Below are 20394 nucleotides of genomic sequence, written 5' to 3'. Positions count from 1 at the left end.
AAATTGGCATTAATGAGGGCAAAGGACTAGACTTCACAATTACAGGTGAAGTGAAATGCTTCACTACTCATTTCATCACCATAAAAAGTGGTGCTCTACACACTGGTTTAGCACTTTAGCCTTGAAATTGTCATTTTCTATTGGGAAAATGAAGAAAGTTCGCTGTGAGGGAGTGTATCGCACACGGCACACCTAGACACAAGATGAGGGGGTGAAATGACCACCCCACCCCATGAAAGGTTGGAATCCCGCCCTCAAAGATGCCAACATGTGCAGTCTCCCACAAAGAATCCCACTTTCCCCCACGAAGAATACCGTCCCATGGGAAAATTTTATGATCATCCAGTCTTGGGTTGGGCTGTTTCGGTTTACAAAATTAGACATTTCAATATTGCATATTTATTTCAACAAAACCATTCAAAACAAGAATTACGAAAATACCCAAAACAGAACTATAATGGTTCCTTCATATTTCTTCGAAGTGCCTCCAATCTTACCAAAGAAAGGCGCAGGCATGGTTTTAAAATCGGGAATCGGATCATGGAATCGATCCCGATTTCAACCGATCCTTCACGGCCGATTCACACCCAAAAGGGGTAAATATTAGTGTTCTTCTGGTTTTTAGTTTTCAATCTTGGAATAGAGATTGTTTTGGATTTGAAGAAATTGACTTACTGGATCTCGGGAAGAGCTCAATTGTGGTCTATTTTCAGTTTGTTAGGCGTTTTCTCTCTCATTCCTTCCTGGAATCTCGACATCTTCTGATATTTTATTTGGGAGCTTCGGTTGCAGAGCTCGAAGCCGGCAATGGTGTATAGTTTTTGTAAATTGAAACCTAATATTGGGTAATCATGTAATTTTACCTTGTCTAAATTCTACTGCTCTAATTTGATTGGGTTGGGTGGTGAGATTTACATCATTGACCTTTCATGTTCTCTCTGTTCGATCGTCTGATAAAGGGCAAAGGAAAGAATAGTGAAGCACTATACATTCGCCATGTTCCGTGATACATAAGGCCCAACCCTAAAGGTCCGGCTCCACCTGGTGCTTCACATTATTCAAGCATTCGAAAGCTCAAACCTGCAGCCCTGTACTGGGAAAAATTTTCAGACGGAGAAGCCATCATCGTCGTCGTCGAAACCCTGACGTTTTCCGGTTGAGGTTCTCTACTTCACTCAGACCTGCATCTCTAGCTACCGCCATTTTGATTTTATTCATGACTGCTTCACTGTAACTTGAACTCATCACTATTTTCTTGTTTGTTTTTAATTTTTTGGTATTCTTTTTTATTTCCTTCTCAACGCTTGGCACCTCATGACCGCTGCTCAAATTTTTACTTATCATCCAGGACATTAGTATGATAAATTTTCCTTCGAAGAACAGTATATATGAGTTTGATGCTGTTCTTGTGTTTGTATGGATTTAATTCTGAACCCATTAATGGATTTTTACCAGCAGAAAAGAAAGGGTGCTAGTTTTGAGTTGTGGTGTATCTTATCTAGCTGATAGCAAGTACTTAATTTCCCATACCTGGTTGGTATCTTATTTATATGGTCTTGGCTTTGTAATCGATATTTTGACATTTTATTGAGTTCGATGTGAGAATTATTTTTTTCCTAATAGTTTCCCCTCTCTTTTCGGTACTAATTTTCCCCTAATAGTTCCTTCGACATAATTTATGCCATTCCAGAAATTCTCTTGAAATTACCACGGATTTTTGCATCTTCTGGCCCAAAAGCACAAACCTTTGTTTGTTGTTACCTTTTGTTGTATAATCATTCATCATTCAGCTCCTCCCAATTCACCGTGGGTGAATGATAACCTTATTCCTTTAGGAAAGAGAAGAAAGTTATGATACAACAACAACAGAGGGGCAAGGTGCTCCATAAGGCAAAACCTCGATAAAACTCCTAGTCCAATACAGCGAGGCCCAGTATTATCTGTTGGCGTTTTCATTGGTGATTGTTGTTCAATTTCAATGCCTTGCTTCACTTTGTTCTACTGGGTTCATTTTATTTTCCTTAGTTTGTTTTTGTTTCAACTGCTATGCTTATGTTATCCTCTGGATCCCTTCTTTCTTCTATTAAAAAAAGAAAGATAGTCATTGAAGAGGAAAGAATTTTTTTCAAGTAATGATTAATAACTCTTGTCTCTCTTTTTTCCCTATAAATATTTGTGTCACTCTTCTTCCCCAAATTCATCTTTGGAAGTAATGTTTGCTTTTTTTGTTTAGGCTTACTCTCTTTGTTGTTCCTTGTAGGTAACACACCTGTGTGCAAAATGATAGCAGCCACTTGTTGGGTGCCTAAAGGGGTTTCAAAGTCTCTTCCAGTCGTGGCAGAACCACCTTCTAAAGAGGAAATCGAAGAGATACTGAAGAGTGGTGCTTTAGAGAGAAGGTAGGACTTGTTAACTTGACGTTGTTTCTAGTTTAACTAAGCATTTTAGCCACTTCGTGCAAAATTACCAAAGGATAGGATCGACTCCAGTCCTCCCATCCAGGCGACCTCTGATAGCAGGACTTGCACTGTTTTATGGTGCTTAAGCATTGTCTTTTTATTGGGGAAGATATTGGTATCTAGACTCAGGGTGATTGACATTATCATTTACCATCACCACCCACTGAAGTTATTTTGAATTTTACGATCTCTTTCAATGATCTTTTTTTAATGGAATATGACTTGTGAGAGGAGTTTATCAAATAAAGTGAAACAAATAAGGAAAAGAGACAAAAATTACACAGATAATGATGCATCCACGGCTACATAGTGGCCTATAAAATCCGTGATTGATAGCTTGTATGCAGGCATCGATGAGACTTAAGTATTCAGTGAAGCTGCATTAATGATTTTCGATGCCATGTTCTTGATCTCTGTTGTATAACTGTGAGGGAGAAGAACAAACATTTTTTGGGGATAGAAAATGTGTTTATTTTTTTGGGGTGGGGTTTGTATTCTCCAGCTGTTTTTGTTCTCCCTCTTGCTACTGCTTTCTATTTTTTAATTTCCCATGTGATTAATTCTTTTACTCCTTGAACAAAGGGATCCTATTTAATCTCTTTTTTGATTGAATTTTTCCTCTATTTTTATTTCTGTATAGTTCTGAAAGATGTTCCATTGTGCAGTGGAGACAGTGAGAATGAGGACGATGAAGACATGGATGTTGATGCGGCCAAGCAAACAGATGAAGTATCCCATGCATTGGCAGCGGCAGATGCACTTGGCAAGACATTAAATACAAGTTCTGGAACAAACTTCCAAGACATAACCGATGGCCTTAGGGAGCTTGACATGGATCACTATGACGAAGAAGATGACGGTATCTTCAATGAGTTACTTGCATATGCTTATCTACTTTCTATCTTTTTACTACCTTATTTTTGTTACCTTGTTGGACTCAAATTTTTGTTCATCTTCCATTTGAGCTGTGGGATAACCTTGTAAGAGAATGGAGATCCCACAATCTCACTTAATAATATCTATATAAGAACTTACGAAGTTTCAGACAGAAAGTTTTTATTTGAATGTATTACAAAAAAAATGTGTTTCTTCTTGTTTAACCTCAGGCATCGAGCTATTTAGTACGGGACTCGGGGACACCTACTATCCAAGTAATGACATGGACCCATATCTGAAAGATAAAAATGTAATCTTTGTCACTTTCTTATTTGCAATTTATCAGTCGGTGTTCCATATCTTGGCTTATTATGCTTGAGTTGCACTGTCATGCTTCTAACAGGATGATGAGGAGGAGGAAATTGAGGATTTGGCCATAAAGCCATCGGACGCAGTTATAGTTTGTGCTCGGAATGAGGATGATGTCAGCCATCTTGAGGCATGTGATATTTCTTTGAACAGTAATTGCATTCGCTATTGCCTCCCTCTGTAGCATTCAATTATTGCTTGATGATGAGCTTTTCTGTACAAAGCATAAAATACTCTAATTTGCAGGTTTGGATATTCGAGAACTCAGATGATGGTGAACGAAACATGTTTGTTCATCATGATATCATCCTTCCAGCCTTTCCCCTTTGCACAGCATGGCTTGATTGTCCTCTTAAAGGAGGCGACAAAGGTATGAACAAACATGTTTTCTGAATTTTGAGATGTGCTTGATATTTTAATTTATTTTATTCAACTCAGTGTTTGATTTGTTCAAGCAAACTCATAAAGAAAAATATGTAGTATCTGCTGTTGGGTTTTGTATAATAGATACAAAATAACAAAAAAGAAAATGAATTTTGTTAATTCAAATATAATGAGTATGCTCCTCAGCTAATTGGAAACTATAAACATGACTCTTAGAAAAAACATAGTTCTAGTAATGGTGAAACTCTCTTAGTATTGCAAAAAATTAATTGTGTTGACATTAGCTGGACATCGTAAGGAGAAATAGGGTTCTCAAACTGAGTACAGAGCCTTCTGGGAGGGACTAAAATAAGTTTTATATGCAGTGGCCCTGGTGAAAGAAGATTGTACACTAACTCCGATTTCAGCACTAATCCCTAGGTCCATTCCATCTTGAACCTCTACTTATGAAAGCAAAATTCTATTCCCAAACCAACTGGATTTCAATTTTTTCTCCCCCCCCCTCTCCTTTTATCCGCCAAAAGAAAGATGAAATGATGAAGTGAACTCTGATCTCTGCAATCCTATTTATTTTTCATTGTTTGCTTCCGTTTCACCTAAAAGCTCGAACTGTTAGGGAAGGGCAGCATTAATGTATACATCTACACTCCCCCATACGTGCAGGCCTAGACCCCATGGTCCTTGCACGTGGAGCTCATGCGGTATTTCCTTCGCGTGGCACCAAGGGCGAAGAAATGTCGGGAAAACTCTTCCGATGCACTTACCAGGAGTCAAACACTTGACCTCCCTGCTTTGCTACCATGTTTGCTACCGTTTCACCTAAAACATCGAACTGTTAGGAAAGGGCAGCGTTAATGTATACATCTACATTCATCATTATTGAGATCTAGATAAGTGGTTTGATTCCAAGAGTTGCTAACCTATAAGTTGGGCATGCATTTGCTACAGATCCAATGATCAAAGTGATGCAAACTGGTACAATGTTGTCTCATGGGTTTTTGTTTGATTCAGGAGATTATCCTCTATCTCTTGTCTTGACTCTTATTCTTGTTTGCACCAACTGTTTATCAGAGTGCGAGTTTATTAGTCATGCTCACTTGCTCTGTATTTTTCCCCATTCCCTTTTTTCCCTCCTATAATTCTTGTTCTTTTTGGCAGGAAACTTCATAGCAGTAGGTTCAATGGAACCTGCCATTGAAATATGGGACCTAGACCTCGTATGTGGGCCTCATCTGTTTCTTATTTATTGGTTGATGCAAGTTCATTTTAATTGTTAAGAGACTACCCCGAGATAATTCGTATTAAGATTTATTACATGCTTCTTCCCTGTTTTCAGATTGACGAAGTCCAGCCTTTTATGGTGTTAGGTGGAATTGCTAAGAAGAAGAAAAAAGGAAAGAAGGTTTGCACTACATATTTGCTTCTTGCATATCCCATTGTAACATTGTTTAACAAGACCTGCTTTGAAACTATATTTTTGACTATAATGCAAAATACTTGTCAGGGATGGATTCTTTTATGTATTGAGTATTGACAGAACTTTGTTGACATTCACCCTCTTCCCTCCCCCTTCTCTTATTCATTTTTTTTTTGGAAGGGAAATGAGTTACAGTTAATTTATCAATTAAAACTTTTCAGAAACTGTATTGGAGAAAGGGGCCCAGGAACATCTCCCATGGCCAAAGTCATAGGTATTGAAAGAAAATAATTATCATCAGTCAACATTCATCCCACCGAGAAAGATGTTCCAATATACATTCTTTTTGTTAAGCCCTCCTTTTTTAATTCATCCACAAAGAATTGGCTGATATAGGCTTCAGAGAGTGAGTTGTTCTCCCTTGGAGCCACCAACTAAATTGTAGAAATATGGTGGGGAAGGCTCTTCAGCCCTCTGCATCCAGAAATCAGCCAACTCAGCAGCTGAATCAATTTTTTTTCCCAATTTTTGAAAATATGTCAATAAGATATTTTTTATGGGTAGTATCAATAAGATATTTATTGAAATGAAAAGGAAAAGGGGTGATCAAGGATCCCAAGGACAAAGACTAAAGGGCACAAAGGCAAAAACAGAAGCTGAAACCGTCTCAAGGAATTTTCTTTTCATTGATTAACAAAATTTATTGGCCACATGGCAAAGGAAATTGTACAACGAAAATACAAAACATTACAAAATACACAAAGCTGCCCCTTAAGGAGCCTTCTCTCCTCAAAATTGACCTCTCAGAACTCAACTTTTATGATGATATCCACCTATGTTTATGGTCCTCCCATCTGATATCTTTATTATCATTACAGTTCGATGCCCAAAAAGGTAAATTGTTATCGATTTTTAATATGGTCAGTAGAGGTCTGAATTCCCAATCTGTTTGATGTCTTACTCTACTAAGTCACCTGAATCAGAAAAAGAAAAACAAATTTATCCATTTCCTTCTATCTCTTGAAAGTGTATGTAGAATGTAAGCTAAATGAAGATGATAATGCTTATGCTGCCTAAGTTAAGTCGATGAGATAATCTACTCCGTGGGCTTTTATTCATTCAGCAAAACCAATGTGGAGTTCACTACCTTACAATTACCTGTGTTTCACGGTTTCACCTGTTTACTCTTGGTATGATAGCTATGGGTGGGAGTGACCTTTTTAAAGGCCTGGCCTTTCGTCGTGTGTGGTTGTTAGGATCCACCCTTTAGTTGGTCTCAGTTAGGATAAAGGATACATTTTTATATTCTATTTGGTGACATTACTTACAATTTAGCACCAACCCATTGATATACTCTTGTTCATGGACCATCCACAATGACTTGTTTGGCTATTAAAAAGTATGGTTGATGAGCTTATCCGCTTGGTTAATTTTGATGCACTGATCTAGAATAACCGACTCTACAATTACTCTTTTGGCTTCCCCCCCAACCCCCAGTTTACCTTTGTAGCTGTATCTTTCTATAGAAACCTCATATAGACCTTACATAGATTATGATTTCTTTCCATCTTCCCTCTTCTTTTGGTGCCAGAAATCAGTCAAATTCATGAAGGATAGCCACACAGATTCTGTACTTGGCCTTGCTTGGAACAAGGAATTCAGGTAAGCATACATATTTTTTTCTCTTTGATATGATTTATATTAGGTGTCCCCATGATTCTTATACAGTTATACCCCTTTTTTTTCCGGTTGGCTCAGGAATGTACTGGCCAGTGCAAGTGCTGACAATACTGTTAAGATTTGGGATGTGGCAACAGGCAAATGTGACATCACAATGGAACATCATATAGACAAGGCATGAATCATACTTAAACTGACTTGTGATATTGTAATTTAGAAGCTAGTTTGATGATATTATGTGACACAATCCTATGTTAGTCACTGCCCTCTTTTTGTTTTTCCAGTTTGTAGTAATCATAGTTGTCAAGCTTGGGCACCTTGGTTGGCTTGTTAGTGTCGCATTATGTCCAGGCCCCCTCCAACGCCTTGGGTCACCTACACACCGTAACAACTATGATAGTAATAAACATTAAAATCTGGAATTGGTGGGTGGTTGGACTGGATGGCCCTGGAACATGAGCCTAGACCATTTATCCAGGTGAACTAGACAGGTTACAGCCCATTGCAACTTGAGAGGCCATGGAAGCTACAGCAGTTAACCTTCCCCTTTCGCCTTTTCAGGGTTTCTAATAGAACAGCAGTTCGTCTTCAATTTTTGCCTTTTCTGTGTTTCCTGCCATTTTGGTTGCATATTGAATCTGTATAAAGAGGTAGAACAGGTAGAGAAATTTTGGATGAGATAACATTAACAGGAATGCAGATCTGAGAAGAACAGCTGCAGGTCTAAGTGGTACCCCTTGGCTTCCATTGTCCAAGACCAATAGCAGGGTCCACATTATTGCTTCATCGAGTACATACATGTGCCAAAACCTGCTCGCAACCAGATTGACCCTGTTCTGTAGTTATTGGTTTTGTCTATAAGGTGCTCAGGTTTTCCATTTGATTTTTTTTTTCAATTGTTGTAGGAGTATTATTTGGGAGTCAACATAAAAAGTGTCAAGAGTGGTGTAGTTTCTATGATCTTTGGACAATAAAAAGTTTTTATTTGTGCATCCTTGTTAGTTGCTATTTGGATTCCCTGAGGTAGGGGTGTGTACACAGGAAAAAGCCAACAATAGATAGGTAGATTTACAGGTTTACTGATTTATCTAGAAAATCTACCCCTGAAGATGCATTCTGCTCACGTGCTAGCAGTTTTATGTTTTTGCATATGCCCCTTCTGGCAGTCTGATCTGAACTGTAGTTGAGTATAACTAGGAGGATCTCTGTGATACTTCAGTCACGAAGACTTGTTGCAAGGCTCTGTCAGGTCCTAGGGAAATCTTTCATGGAATTCTATAAATTCAATATTTCAATAGTCATAATTTAACGATATTCTTCTGCTGAAGTACTGACTCTGATTGTTTCTGCTTCTTTTAATCTTGTCACAGGTTCAAGCAGTTGCATGGAATCATCATGTGCCACAAGTTCTTCTTAGTGGATCTTTTGATCGCTCAGTTGTCATGGTAATGAGAGGCATTTATTTTATCCCTATACTTGATTATTGTACTCGTTCATTTTAAATTCACATTTATAGAGCCTGAAAGGAGCAAAAACACCAACATAAGTGGGGATTTGTGGAAAAAGAAAATTGATAAAGCTGCACATGTTTTAGTATCTTGACTGTGGAGGCTAAGATTGATGCAGATATATCACCAAAAGAGACTTATTTTGATGGGAATAAGTCTAGGGTTAGGTTATATACATGATTTGCCTTTGGTCCCATGAGTTTTCTATGTAATAGGCCATTTTTATGGACCTAAGGGTTTTTTGGTATCATTTTTCATTTTCATTTTCTGACAATTCTTCATTTTTTCATGTGTTTGGTATCATTTTTTAAACTTGTTTTTATTTAAAATAAATGAAAACACCCTCAAAATGATAATAGACTCCTGTCAAAAACCATTTTTTGTCAATTTTTGGCCGAACTTAAGTAGGAGGTGCTTCTAGCGGTACTTTTTTAGGGTAAAATGGTAAAACAACCTTTATTTTAGAAAACCTACCTGTTACCTCCATCATCCCACGGCTTTTTGCCTCTCAAACTTATTCCGCCGCTTTGTAGTCACAAACCTTCATCCCGCAGCTCTCTCCCTCTCGTGTTCCCTCATCTCGCGGCTCATTATTTCGGTGTTCTGCAACCTGCAACTCACTTCAGGCCTATTATCCAGATTGTTTACATATCCTGGGATGCTATTTACCATGTTTCTATCAAGTCAATCTGCAATGGAAGGATAACAAAATTCTTCTTCCACACTGAAATCCTTCTCCCTGTTCTTCTAGATTTTAGGTTCCAAACATTAGAAACCCTATTCCACTTCTTTTGTTAAGTTACAACTCCCTCTACTTGTCAGGGGAGGGTGGAATGTGTCCCCGACCCCATACGAGGGAAAAGGAAGCTATCTCCTGAGTTCTTTTTGTCTTCTCCCACTCCTATGGCAGACACCCAAATCTGGCTTGGAAAACATTTAAAAGAATCCCACAGATGAATGAAGATTAACATAAAACGGTGATCAAAACCATGTAGGCATTCCCTTTTCCTCAACTTGAGAAACACACCTCAATTAAAAGAAAGCACACAACAAGGGAAGAAATTAAGTATGCAGTAACTGATGCAAAAATTTCAGATTGAAGGGAGCATTATCTTTGACAATTCCCATGTTCAAGGTTTAAAACCTAGTTCAATCCCTTTTCTTCTTCCTCAATCATCAATCTTCTTTTTCTTAAGGCTTCATCTGTACTTCTCTTAACGTTTTCTACCACAAAAAGACCAGATTCAAAAGTTTCAGCCTGGACAAAAGGAATAGATGCAGAAACTTGGATACATTCCCTATCTTTGTTTTGGTTTTTTGTCAATAAAATTCTACCCTCCGAACAGCCTCCATTGCTCTCCTTTTCAGGGACTATCCTCATGGGGCTCAAGATACCTGTAATAAAGGAAAATAGTATAGAGGATTAGAGTTGATTTATGAAAGAAGATGGGTGATGGGAGAATTTCTTCACCTACCACTAAAATATATATCATATATGGGCTTTGGGCCATGACTTGGGTCCATTTGTTCAAAAATGTTATAAAAATTATTTACACATAGGTAGTTACCAAACTTATTTTTAATTCTACAATCTATTTTGTTTAGTAGTTATCAAGCAGTTTTTATTTTTTGATCAAAATGGTTTTTAGTAATGAAACTAAGTATGGAATTAAAACAACTAATCCCGTATGCAGCTTAATTATCCATATTCTAGGCCAAAAGTGACCTATTACATAGAAAACTCATGGGACCAAAGGCTCAACATGTATATAACCTGACTCTAGATTTATTCCCATCAAAATAAATCTCTTTTGTTGATGTATCTACATCAAAGATGATATACAGACCTCCCATGCTTTACATGTGTTACATGGAGTGGTTGGTACCAAAGTAGAAAGGTGAATGATGAAGTCAAGAAAGATGGTTAAGTTACCGTCTTTCAGCTGACTTTAGGTGTTGTTGATCCCTCGGCAGATCACTATGCCACTTCTTTTTGCTGGATGTACTAATTTTTGGTTTTGTGGAGGCTAGAAATTCGATCATTTGGACCCAAATATTATTATTATTTTTTAATTCTGGAACTTTGACATGCTTTATATTAGCTATACCAATAACAGTGAAGGATCACTACTTCCATCAAGAACAAGTGTTTTAAAAACCCCCAACAGATTTCTATTAATACTTGCAATTTGTGCTACTTGAAATCTATCTGTGATTAATCTTGGAAATGGTGTCTTGCGTTTTGTTGAATGCTTGATAATGCTTGATTCCATAGTTTTCCTAGATTTGAAGAGAACCAATGCTTGAAAAGGAAAAAAAAGTTGACTAACTATAATAACACCTAGAAGAATGAAAAAGATACACTAAACAATTGAAACCACTTTCAAGAGCTTATATGCAATCCTTAATTTACCAATTTTTTTGGGAATGGATTAGGGGTCATGAATCTCGATCCATTTTCTATATATATATGGGAGAGGGATAGGCACACTGCCCGTGTGGACGTGTGAGGCACGCTAGCGGGTGCATCAATGGGAGCATCATATAGGAGGGGCAGGGGGTCATTTCAAAGAGGGGGGGGGGGGAGAGATAGACACAGCGGGCGCTAGCTTGCGGTACATGGGCGGTGTGCCCAGCCTTAGGTAGAGTGGGTTGTAGAACAAGACATCTAACAATCCCATTTGGTTAGGATATATCTTGGATAATGATGATAAGTAATGACATCCAACCCAAAAGCCCGAGCTTCAAGGTGGAGAGGCCATTCCCGAAGGTCATATGTCCAACAACCGCACACTACCCGACCAATGTGAGACTAAAACCCCTCCCATTCCTAGCCATGGAGTGCACTCACTGCATCAACTCCGGCCATCTTTGGGCCATGGGCACTCATATGGCCAGTGCACGGACAACCTACTCTGATACCACTTAATGACGTCTAACCCAAAAGCCCAAGCTTTAGGGTGGAGAGGCCATGCCCAAGGTCATATGCTCAATAGCCGCACACTACTCGACCAATGTGTGACTAAAACCCCTCCCATTCATGGTTATGGAGTACATTCACTGCATCGATAAGTGAGTTGAGGAACTTGATTTTGCAAGATAAAGGAAATTCCATGCTCCTGTGTTGATCACCCTTCCCTCCAAATACCATCTTTCAAGTGATTAAGTTGCGCTATTGCAACCATCAGGTTGCGGGTTCGAAACATGGAGACAACCTCTCTGCAAAGCGGGGTAAGGCTGCATTTACATTTGCCCCTCCCAAACCCTGCAGCAGTAGGAGCCTCATGCATTGGGACGCTCTTTTTAGTTATTATGGTTCTTATGAGAAGGTTTTTTTTTATGGTTTACTATCTAGTGAAAAAATGTTGTGCTCAGTTTTAAAAAATTGAGTTGGTTCTGAGTCATCTTACTGAGATATGTAAATCCTGGTATGGATTGTTATTTATTCCAAGTCATATGATCAGTTTTTGGAAACTTTTTCTTTGTATTAGTAATTTAGTATTTGGTGTGACCAGAAATGCCAATGTTTTCCTTGGAAGAACAAATTATGTTGATCTATAATTTCATGTCAACCTGATACAAATGTCAGGATAATTGTTTTAAGTTTCAAAGGGAGAACATGATGCTGGATGTACTTAAACTAATGCAGAGTTAACAATGATGTCAAGCTAATTGTCTTTAGTTTGAAAAGGAGAACCATTGTTTTGATGCTGGGTGTACTTAAATTAATTCAAAGTTAACAATGAGCTGCTGTTTAGATCTTGTAACATCAATTGTCCTTTATTGTGTACAGAAGGATGGGAGGGTGCCTTCATCCTCAGGCTGTAAGTGGCTGGTTACAGCTGATGTTGAAAGCTTGGCGTGGGATCCACACACTGAGCATTCATTTGTGGTGAGTTCCAGAACGATCCTATATGTTTTGAGGCTATTCTTTCAGATTCTTTGAAGTATTTGGTGGAAATTTGTTTCATAGCTCAGCACTTAGAACTTAGAACAAATTTTTGGGGATGGGAAGAAGGCATTTTTCTTGCCTTTGGAGTTTGGGGTTGACATGGTACTTAATGCTAAGGATTTAAGTATTGGTATCGGGTATCGTATTGGAGGGGTTATTTTAAAAGATGTATCATACCAATTGGGATAGATGCAAGATACACTAAAGATACAGATGGAAATGGTCTAGAAATGCATGGATGTGCTTATGATACATAAAATAACGGTTTTGAAGCATTAAACACCTTATTATGCAATATGTTTCGATTTGTGATTTGAGCACTGTAAATCCCCAAAGCTTGTTGAAATGGTGAGGACATTTTTATGTTAGATTGATTTCCCCCAACTCAGCTCGAGAAAAAAAAAAGTTTCCAAAGCCTTCGGTTGCTCTCGGTTTCATATCTCACTCACGGTTTCTGCTTTGCAGGTTTAAAGGAGGAGGGTTGAGTGTATCTTACCTGTATTGATCCGTATCGGTCCCGTATCAGACCATATCAGTTCCATATCAGACCGTCTCGACCTGTATCGGTCTTTAAAAAAAATAATATTGTATTGGTACCAGTGCTGATACGATACAGACCATACTTATAACCCTGCTGATTGCAGCTGAGTGGGAGCTTTAACTGGTGATGCAGGAACGCACCAATCTGATCAATCAAATATACAGGATGTAGAACTGCTCACCCATTATCCCCTTAATGTATGATCTTTAGCAGGGTTTTTATTTAGCACTTTACTAGCTTATTGGGAAAAATTCATTCCATGGTTAGATATGTTTGTTGATCATTGAGTCCAGGGTGTTTAGTTGATAAAAGTGTGCGTGGCCAAAGGAACTAACATTGTCAAATGAGCCTGGATATCTAACCTATGTTATCATTGTTGGTATACATTGTTGTCTCCCCTTCTTAACCGATCAAACTTTTGGGATAAGCGGTTGTAAAATGGTATTGAGCCATGAGTCAGGTGTTCGATCTCTGGTAAATGCGAGGGGTTTGTGTTGTGTGTTGTTGTGCCCCTACGCCTTGTGCCATGTGATGGTGTCACGTACAGAGCTGTGTGTGTGGGCCTGCACGTGTAGCATAGTTCAAGGTCTCAGGCATGGATTTGGCCAGCCCAAAAATCAAGTTGTCTCGGCGAGATACCGAGATCTCGGCTGAGTTCATGCATTTCTTTTTCAAAATTTCGGCCCTGGTTTTGGGGGCCGTATGACCTAGTTAGGTCATGAAACATGCAGGACAGCCTATTTAAGGCCCTATAAACGTAGTGGAACCCTTTGTTTTTTTTTTAAATCACACCCAAAGTGGTAGTTTGACTTAGGGCCCTAGGTTGGTAGTGTAATGTTGTATATGTATACTGAATTGCTGATATGACATATTCCACACAATAGGAATGAAAAGACATCAAATTAGAGACCATTTCATAAATCATACATCTAACATTGTTTGTTACTTAGAGTCAATCATGAGTTTGTTACTTAGAGTCAACCTTCATGATTCAACAATCCAAGCTAACAACTACCAAGTCACCCCTATCCCTATGCCCATCCTAGTACTGGAACGAGTGGCAGGCCGGATCAAAACCACTAGAATGTTGCTGATGCCGAATCAAGTTCGACTGATACATTGTTGTGTAGGGGGTGTTGATATACATTGTTGTATGCCCTGCCAAACAGCCAAGCTTTTGAGATAAGCGGTTGTAACAATCATCTATATATGCATTTTGAGAACCAATAAGGGGGAGATTTAAGATTTAAAATATTTATATTTTTTTATTTTTTTGCTCCCCAGACCCTGCAATGGCGGGAGCCTCGTGCACTGGGTACGCCCTTTTTTTTTTTTGCTTATATAAAAAAAGTGTTTTTAAGATTTATTGTCTTTAGGATTTTGCATTTCATTGAAGTAAGGGATTCATTCTCTCTTCAGAGCTTGCATGCCTCCATATAGTTGAAGTTATTCTCAGCATATCCAAGGATTTATGTATCGGTATCGGGTATCGTATTGGAGGGGTGATTTTAAGAGACGTAACGTATCGGTGAGATGCTAGATACACTAAAAGTATGCATGGAAATGGTCAGACAATTTCTACCAAAACAAAAAAAAAATGGTCTAGCAATACATGGATATGCTTATGATACATATAAAATTCAATAAAACATAAAACACCTTATTATGCAATTTGTAAATATATATCAGCTTGATGCAAGTATTTGGGTTGTTTTTACCTAATCTAGTGATGCATAACCCAAAAAATAAAAAATAAATAATTGAGCACCTTAAGAAAATAGAGAGGCATGAGGAAGAGAGCTTGTAATCCTTTCTCCATTGTTAGTGAAAATTACTCTCATATCTCCCGTGGATGCATGGTTCATAATATTGGTCTTGGATCGGTACTGATTCCGATCCGATACTGATCCACTGGTACGGCCAAGGGTAAAAAGGTAATAAAAACTGAATTTTTATTAAAAAGCAGGGGCAAATGGTTCCAATTCGGTCCGATTCTGGGCGATACCAAGAGTGATCCCGAGATTACGAACCATGCATGGATGTCGGCATCTTGCCGAACCACGTAAATCCTTGGTTACGATTGCATCTAATTGTTTCTTCTTTCCGTTTATTGTGTTTTCTGGATCTTGAATAGGTTTCAGTTTCTACATTTGTTTGATCCTTCTCTGAATGTGTTTTAGGTCAGTCTTGAAGATGGTACGGTTCAAGGTTTCGACATCAGGGGTACTAAGTCTGACTCAAGCTCTGTGTCCAAGCCAAGTTTCACTCTTCATGCACATGACAAAGCTGTGTGCACGGTATCCTACAATCATGCTGCACCTAATGTATGTGTCTTCTCACCTCAAAATTTTGCTGGAGACCTTTGGTAGAATTCTTTTCTGGCTTTATGTAATCTTACCTTGTGTTTTTCCGCAGCTCCTTGCAACAGGGTCTACAGATAAAATGGTAATCCTTTGTGTTCATACCAGTGGGCTTCGTGATTCTGAGCCTTCTGTTAGATGTGGTTTGGCCAATGCCAATTAATTCATTTCACTTGTATATGCTGTAGGTGAAACTTTGGGATGTATCAAACAACGAACCTTCTTGTGTTGCATCCCAGAATTCTAAAGCTGTAAGTTACCCATTTTGTTTCTCCAGAAGTAAATAGAAAATAAATTAGAGCTTACTTGGCCTCATCCATATCTCATAATTTGCTCCTTTTTTTTTTGGCAAGAAAGGTAACTGGTATTTTGGTACAATTTTGTTGTGGGATAATTGTTGTGACCATTGCTAAAAATTATAGGGAGCTAGTTCCATGGATGGTCCATCCAGAGAAGACTCCATGGTTGGTTCTAATATCTTCCACAAGGAAGATCAGGTGGGACCAAATTTTTGTAGACAAGTAGGTTCTGGGTTACCCTAACCACCACAGAGTTTCAGCCCAGACACAGTTGACCATGTGGCATAATGAAGCTTACAAAATCCATTGATAAAACAAGTTTTTGGAATACAAATGAATGGATAAAACTGAAAGGGTAAATACCGATACACTGGGGAGGTAAAGTTTGGGTCTGAAATTTGACATGTGGCTAATCCAGACTGTCCCCCTACCTATCCGGAGGTTGGAAACTGGCGTTGCCTAATTATTCTTGCATGTGGCACTAGGTGATCCATCCATGGAGGCCTTCGCATCAGACCTTTTGGTAAAATTATAGCTTGAATTTTTCGTGCCCTGATCACAATATTTTTATGCCAAAACATGTTTGACAACCTAACTTAAATTCTAACTGATTAATCCCCCGTGGACTAGGGGGGGGGGGGCGAAGAGAGGAGAAAGAAGCTAAATTAACAGATTAATCTGTAAAAATAAATGATTATTTCTGATCTGGTGTTCATTCTTCAAAGTACGTATCTTGAACTGCCTTGGTTGGAACCGTCCAACAATTGGCGGACTTAACGTGTAAAAATCACCACTGCAGGTGAACAGAGGCTGCCTCATTCAGTGTCATCCAGACCTCATCTTTTCACTTTTGTTCATTTTATGTGATCAATTGTCTTAAATTGATTCGCCCTCAGGCCATGACATATGCTGGCCTACTTGTGGACTATGATACTTCAATTTCATGTTTCTTCTTTCCTATTCCTCTCATGTCCATCTTAATATGACTTGAGTAACATAGAATATTAGTTTACTGTACAGTCAATGTCTCCCATGTTCATCTTAGAATGACTTGAGTAAGATAGATCGTTAGTTGATTGTACAGTCAATGTATATCCCGTGTCCATCATTATATGACTTGAGTATGATAGATTGTTAGTTGACTGTTCAGTCAATGCATATCCTTAGTGGTTGTGCTCACCATAAAGCCTTTTGCCGCCTTTGTTTTTTTTGAAACATTATGCATATAAATCCAATGCATTGAAGAGTGTGTCCAAGAATATTATGTTTCTTCTTTTCTTTCTCTCTCTCTCTGTCTCTCTCTCTCTCTCGCTATATATATATATATGCGGCTTATTGTCACTAAATAAGGGAACTAAGAAATTGTAATCTTACTTTTTGCCCCTTGTCTTATTTTCAAAAGTTATTTAATGTTGTGGTGATCTTATCATTTCACATGGACAATGACCGCTGAACATGACATAATGACAAGTCACTTTCAACTTATTTTGAAAACTCCTTTTTAACCATGACTAAAATAACTTTTGAGAATAAGACAAGGGGCATAAAAGTAAGGCTACAATGGTTGGTTACAACAAGTTTTTCCCTATATATAGTTGGTATTCTCCATTGTCATCTAAATCAGCTTGATGTATATAAAATTGATGGTTTCATACATTACTTTTATCTTAGCTGCACTGATTCAAGATGGTTTTTCATTGCTTGTGCTGGAATTGTGTCAGGGAGGCATCTTTTCCATTTCCTTCTCTGGGGACAGCCCATTCCTGCTAGCTATAGGAGGCTCCAAGGGAAGATTGGAAGTGAGTACTGTCATTTTATTTGAATACTATAGTTCTTTCCTTCTCTTTTCTCCCAAAACTTCCTTACAATTTAGAATTAATTGCTATGGACCTGAATATTTGTAGGTATGGGACACCTTATCTGATGCTGGGGTTGCAAAAAAATTTGGGAAGTATAATAAAAGTAAAGTAACATCCCCAGCAGAGCCTTGATTTGAAACAAGAGAGACAGAAATGTATATACTGAATGTATACCAGTGGCTGGAGTCACGATAAGGAAAGCAGAAGCTACTGAAACCAAGGCTCTTCTGATGCAACTTTAAAACAAGTCGGGCTTTTGAACAAGGTTAAAATGGATGTCTCCTTTCTGTTTTTTGGTTCCTTTCCTGGTATAAAAACCAGAAGGTTTGACTGGAATTGGAGGCTTTTGGCTCTGTGTCTGGTTTTTAAAACTTGTCGTCGAGTATCTGTTAGGTTGTGTGGCTGCTGTATGTAATTGATTGTGATCAATTTTGAGGTTATGTATGCTAGTGGAATTGTTCTTTTCTTAGGCTAAATTAAGAGAATTGTATGGCATGACATCTTCAATCATGCTTGACCTGGTTGATTCATAGTTTCTGATGTGCTAATAGATCTCTATGTTATGGTCAATAATTTTTTGCCTAATTAGTCCAAAAATATACTTGCTAGCTCCATGTTTCCATTTCTTTTACACACACGTTTGGATTCCTTTGTTAGAGCTCTATATTAGTTCATGCTCTTAAAAGGCAAAATAATAGAGCATCAAATCATCACCCAAAAGCCATCATCATCTGTCCTGTCTTTTGCTTTATCCAGGCTCTGCTTAGTGTTACAGGTCCAAAACAGAGTTGCCAAGGGTCATGAAGAATGAGGTAGATGCAAGGGTCCACACTGCGTATTCAGTTCGTAGCGAGGTCTCTCAATCCAAATCCTGCTGTCACTGGGGGGTTTTTTGGGGTTGGAGGTAGGGGATGGTAAATATAGGTGAAAGTTTTCCTTGTTACGCCAATCAAGGGTCATAATTGTATGAAGTTGATAATGCCCTCCCCACTGTCCCTGATGCTCATCTTAAGGCATCCAAACCCATCGGCAAAGGAATTCCACATTCATCGTGGGCAAAGGGAAACTACTTCTTAAAACTATATTAAATCCTTTCTATTTCACACACATACACATAAAGAAGTTTATGTGCAAGAGAATTCAAGTGGTGTCTATTTGAGGCCAAAACAGTTTTACCGGACTAATTATTAAGGATTAAGTTTTCTCTCTGTCACTCCTGTAGCGTGGACCTTTATTTGTTCTATTTCCTGGGCAGGCCCATTTTCCCAAGTTCCTCTAATACAGAGGTGTATAAATGACCACCCTACCTTTGCTCGAATACACTGTCTGGGTGGGTCCATCCCCCTCTATTACAGGAACTTGGGAAAATGGAGCGGTCAGGAAATGGATCAGATAAAAATACCCCGTAGAGAAAGAGCACCAATAATTTGATCATGTGATTGGATTTTTTTGTCATTATTAAACTTTTACCCCATTTTACAGAGTCAAATAATCCTTTCTCACAGTGTGCGGATGGTTGCGTGAGCAAGGCTCAATGGTGCATGAGTGCTGGGGTGGTGCGATGGTGCAAGGGTGCAGGGTTGGGTTTGGCAATGGAGTATGGGTAGTGCGGTGTGTAGATGGTTGTGGGAATGGTGGTGTTTGTGCTAGGCTTGGCTGGTGCGATGCTGGCCCGGGGTTGCAGCGATGGCCTTTGGCGTGTGGCGGCGCAATACGTAGAGAACAGATTGAGATGACAATGGTGCAATTCAAGTTTAAACCGGACAGGAAAGCTCAACTCTCATTGTCATTGAACGTTTCTGTCCATGGAGCGGAGGCCATGTCACCAAACATGTAAAGTTCCCTTCCCGATGTTGTCTAGGAACTTTCATACCTGACATCGCCAAACTAGGGCTGATGTTTTCTGTGCCACAGGGGCAGGATGGTCATTTCACCTATTCCTATGTATATAGCAGTCTGTGCCCGGCACAAAGAACATTTGGCCGCCAAACTATTACATATATTAAAAAAAAAAAAAAAAGATAGCGCAAAACGCATCAATTTCCCCTTGTTTTAGGAAAAATAGTGCAATTTTTTCACTCCTTAAATCCCAATCCTACCCATTAAAACCCCTCTAAACAAACAGCCGATTCGGCCAAGATAGGCTGTGGCCAATCCGGTCCTGATTCTTAAAACCCTGGTCCTCTCTCTTTCTTTGGGAGATTAGGTATTGTCATGGTTTTAGTACACAGTATCGAAACTGGTATCGGTGACCCGCAAAATTGATATGATACCGATATGATATCGGCTTGGATCGACTGTATTAGACAAAAATACCCCTGAATTTCCTTTTAAAATGAATTTTCTAACCATTTTACCCCTTATTTGTACCGTGCTATCCATACAGTATCGGCATGGTATCGATATCGATGATTAGTAAAACCGATACATATCACTGGATATGGACAATACGACACCGATACTTAGAACCATGGGTATTGGAGCAAGACGACTAAAACAACAAAGGAACACCCCCATTGTGTTTTCACCATCACCTGCCACAGGTATTTGGAAGATTTGAAGAAAGGCTGGCAGCCATTAAACATCAATTTTTAAAGCTTTGAGAAGTTCATTTAAACCAGAATAAGAAACTGACTCTTCACGTGAACACCTTCCTTTCTTGAAGACTTGAATACAATTGGTTGGGAATT

The 20394-nt window shown here is 38.7% G+C and overlaps 1 protein-coding gene across 3 annotated transcripts; it reads left to right on the top strand.

The window, feature by feature from the left end:
- The first annotated feature begins 2239 nt into the window (after positions 1 to 2239).
- LOC122647088 (uncharacterized WD repeat-containing protein C17D11.16-like) lies at positions 2240 to 18279 on the top strand. Of its 3 annotated transcripts, none has more exons than XM_043840610.1 (16): positions 2240 to 2399; positions 3125 to 3318; positions 3566 to 3645; positions 3739 to 3834; positions 3951 to 4074; positions 5247 to 5305; positions 5425 to 5490; positions 7097 to 7167; positions 7264 to 7360; positions 8556 to 8630; positions 12487 to 12585; positions 15367 to 15510; positions 15602 to 15631; positions 15735 to 15801; positions 17602 to 17644; positions 17750 to 18279. In XM_043840610.1, the coding sequence occupies exons 1-15, from the start codon at positions 2281 to 2283 to the stop codon at positions 17613 to 17615; spliced, it is 1335 nt and encodes a 444-aa protein (XP_043696545.1). In that variant the 5' UTR covers positions 2240 to 2280; the 3' UTR covers positions 17616 to 17644; positions 17750 to 18279. The 3 variants fall into 3 exon arrangements, with proteins under 3 accessions (XP_043696545.1, XP_043696546.1, XP_043696542.1); XM_043840607.1 differs by having other exon boundaries at positions 2241 to 2399; positions 15735 to 15797; positions 17567 to 17644; XM_043840611.1 differs by lacking the exons at positions 15367 to 15510; positions 15602 to 15631 and having other exon boundaries at positions 15735 to 15797; positions 17567 to 17644.
- Positions 18280 to 20394: the final 2115 nt, after the last annotated feature.

The sequence above is a fragment of the Telopea speciosissima genome, chromosome 1 (genome assembly GCF_018873765.1).
Source record: "Telopea speciosissima isolate NSW1024214 ecotype Mountain lineage chromosome 1, Tspe_v1, whole genome shotgun sequence".
NCBI lineage: Eukaryota > Viridiplantae > Streptophyta > Magnoliopsida > Proteales > Proteaceae > Telopea > Telopea speciosissima.
The sequence above is the reverse complement of the archived record's forward strand: the minus strand, read 5'-3'. Positions and strand labels throughout refer to the sequence as shown.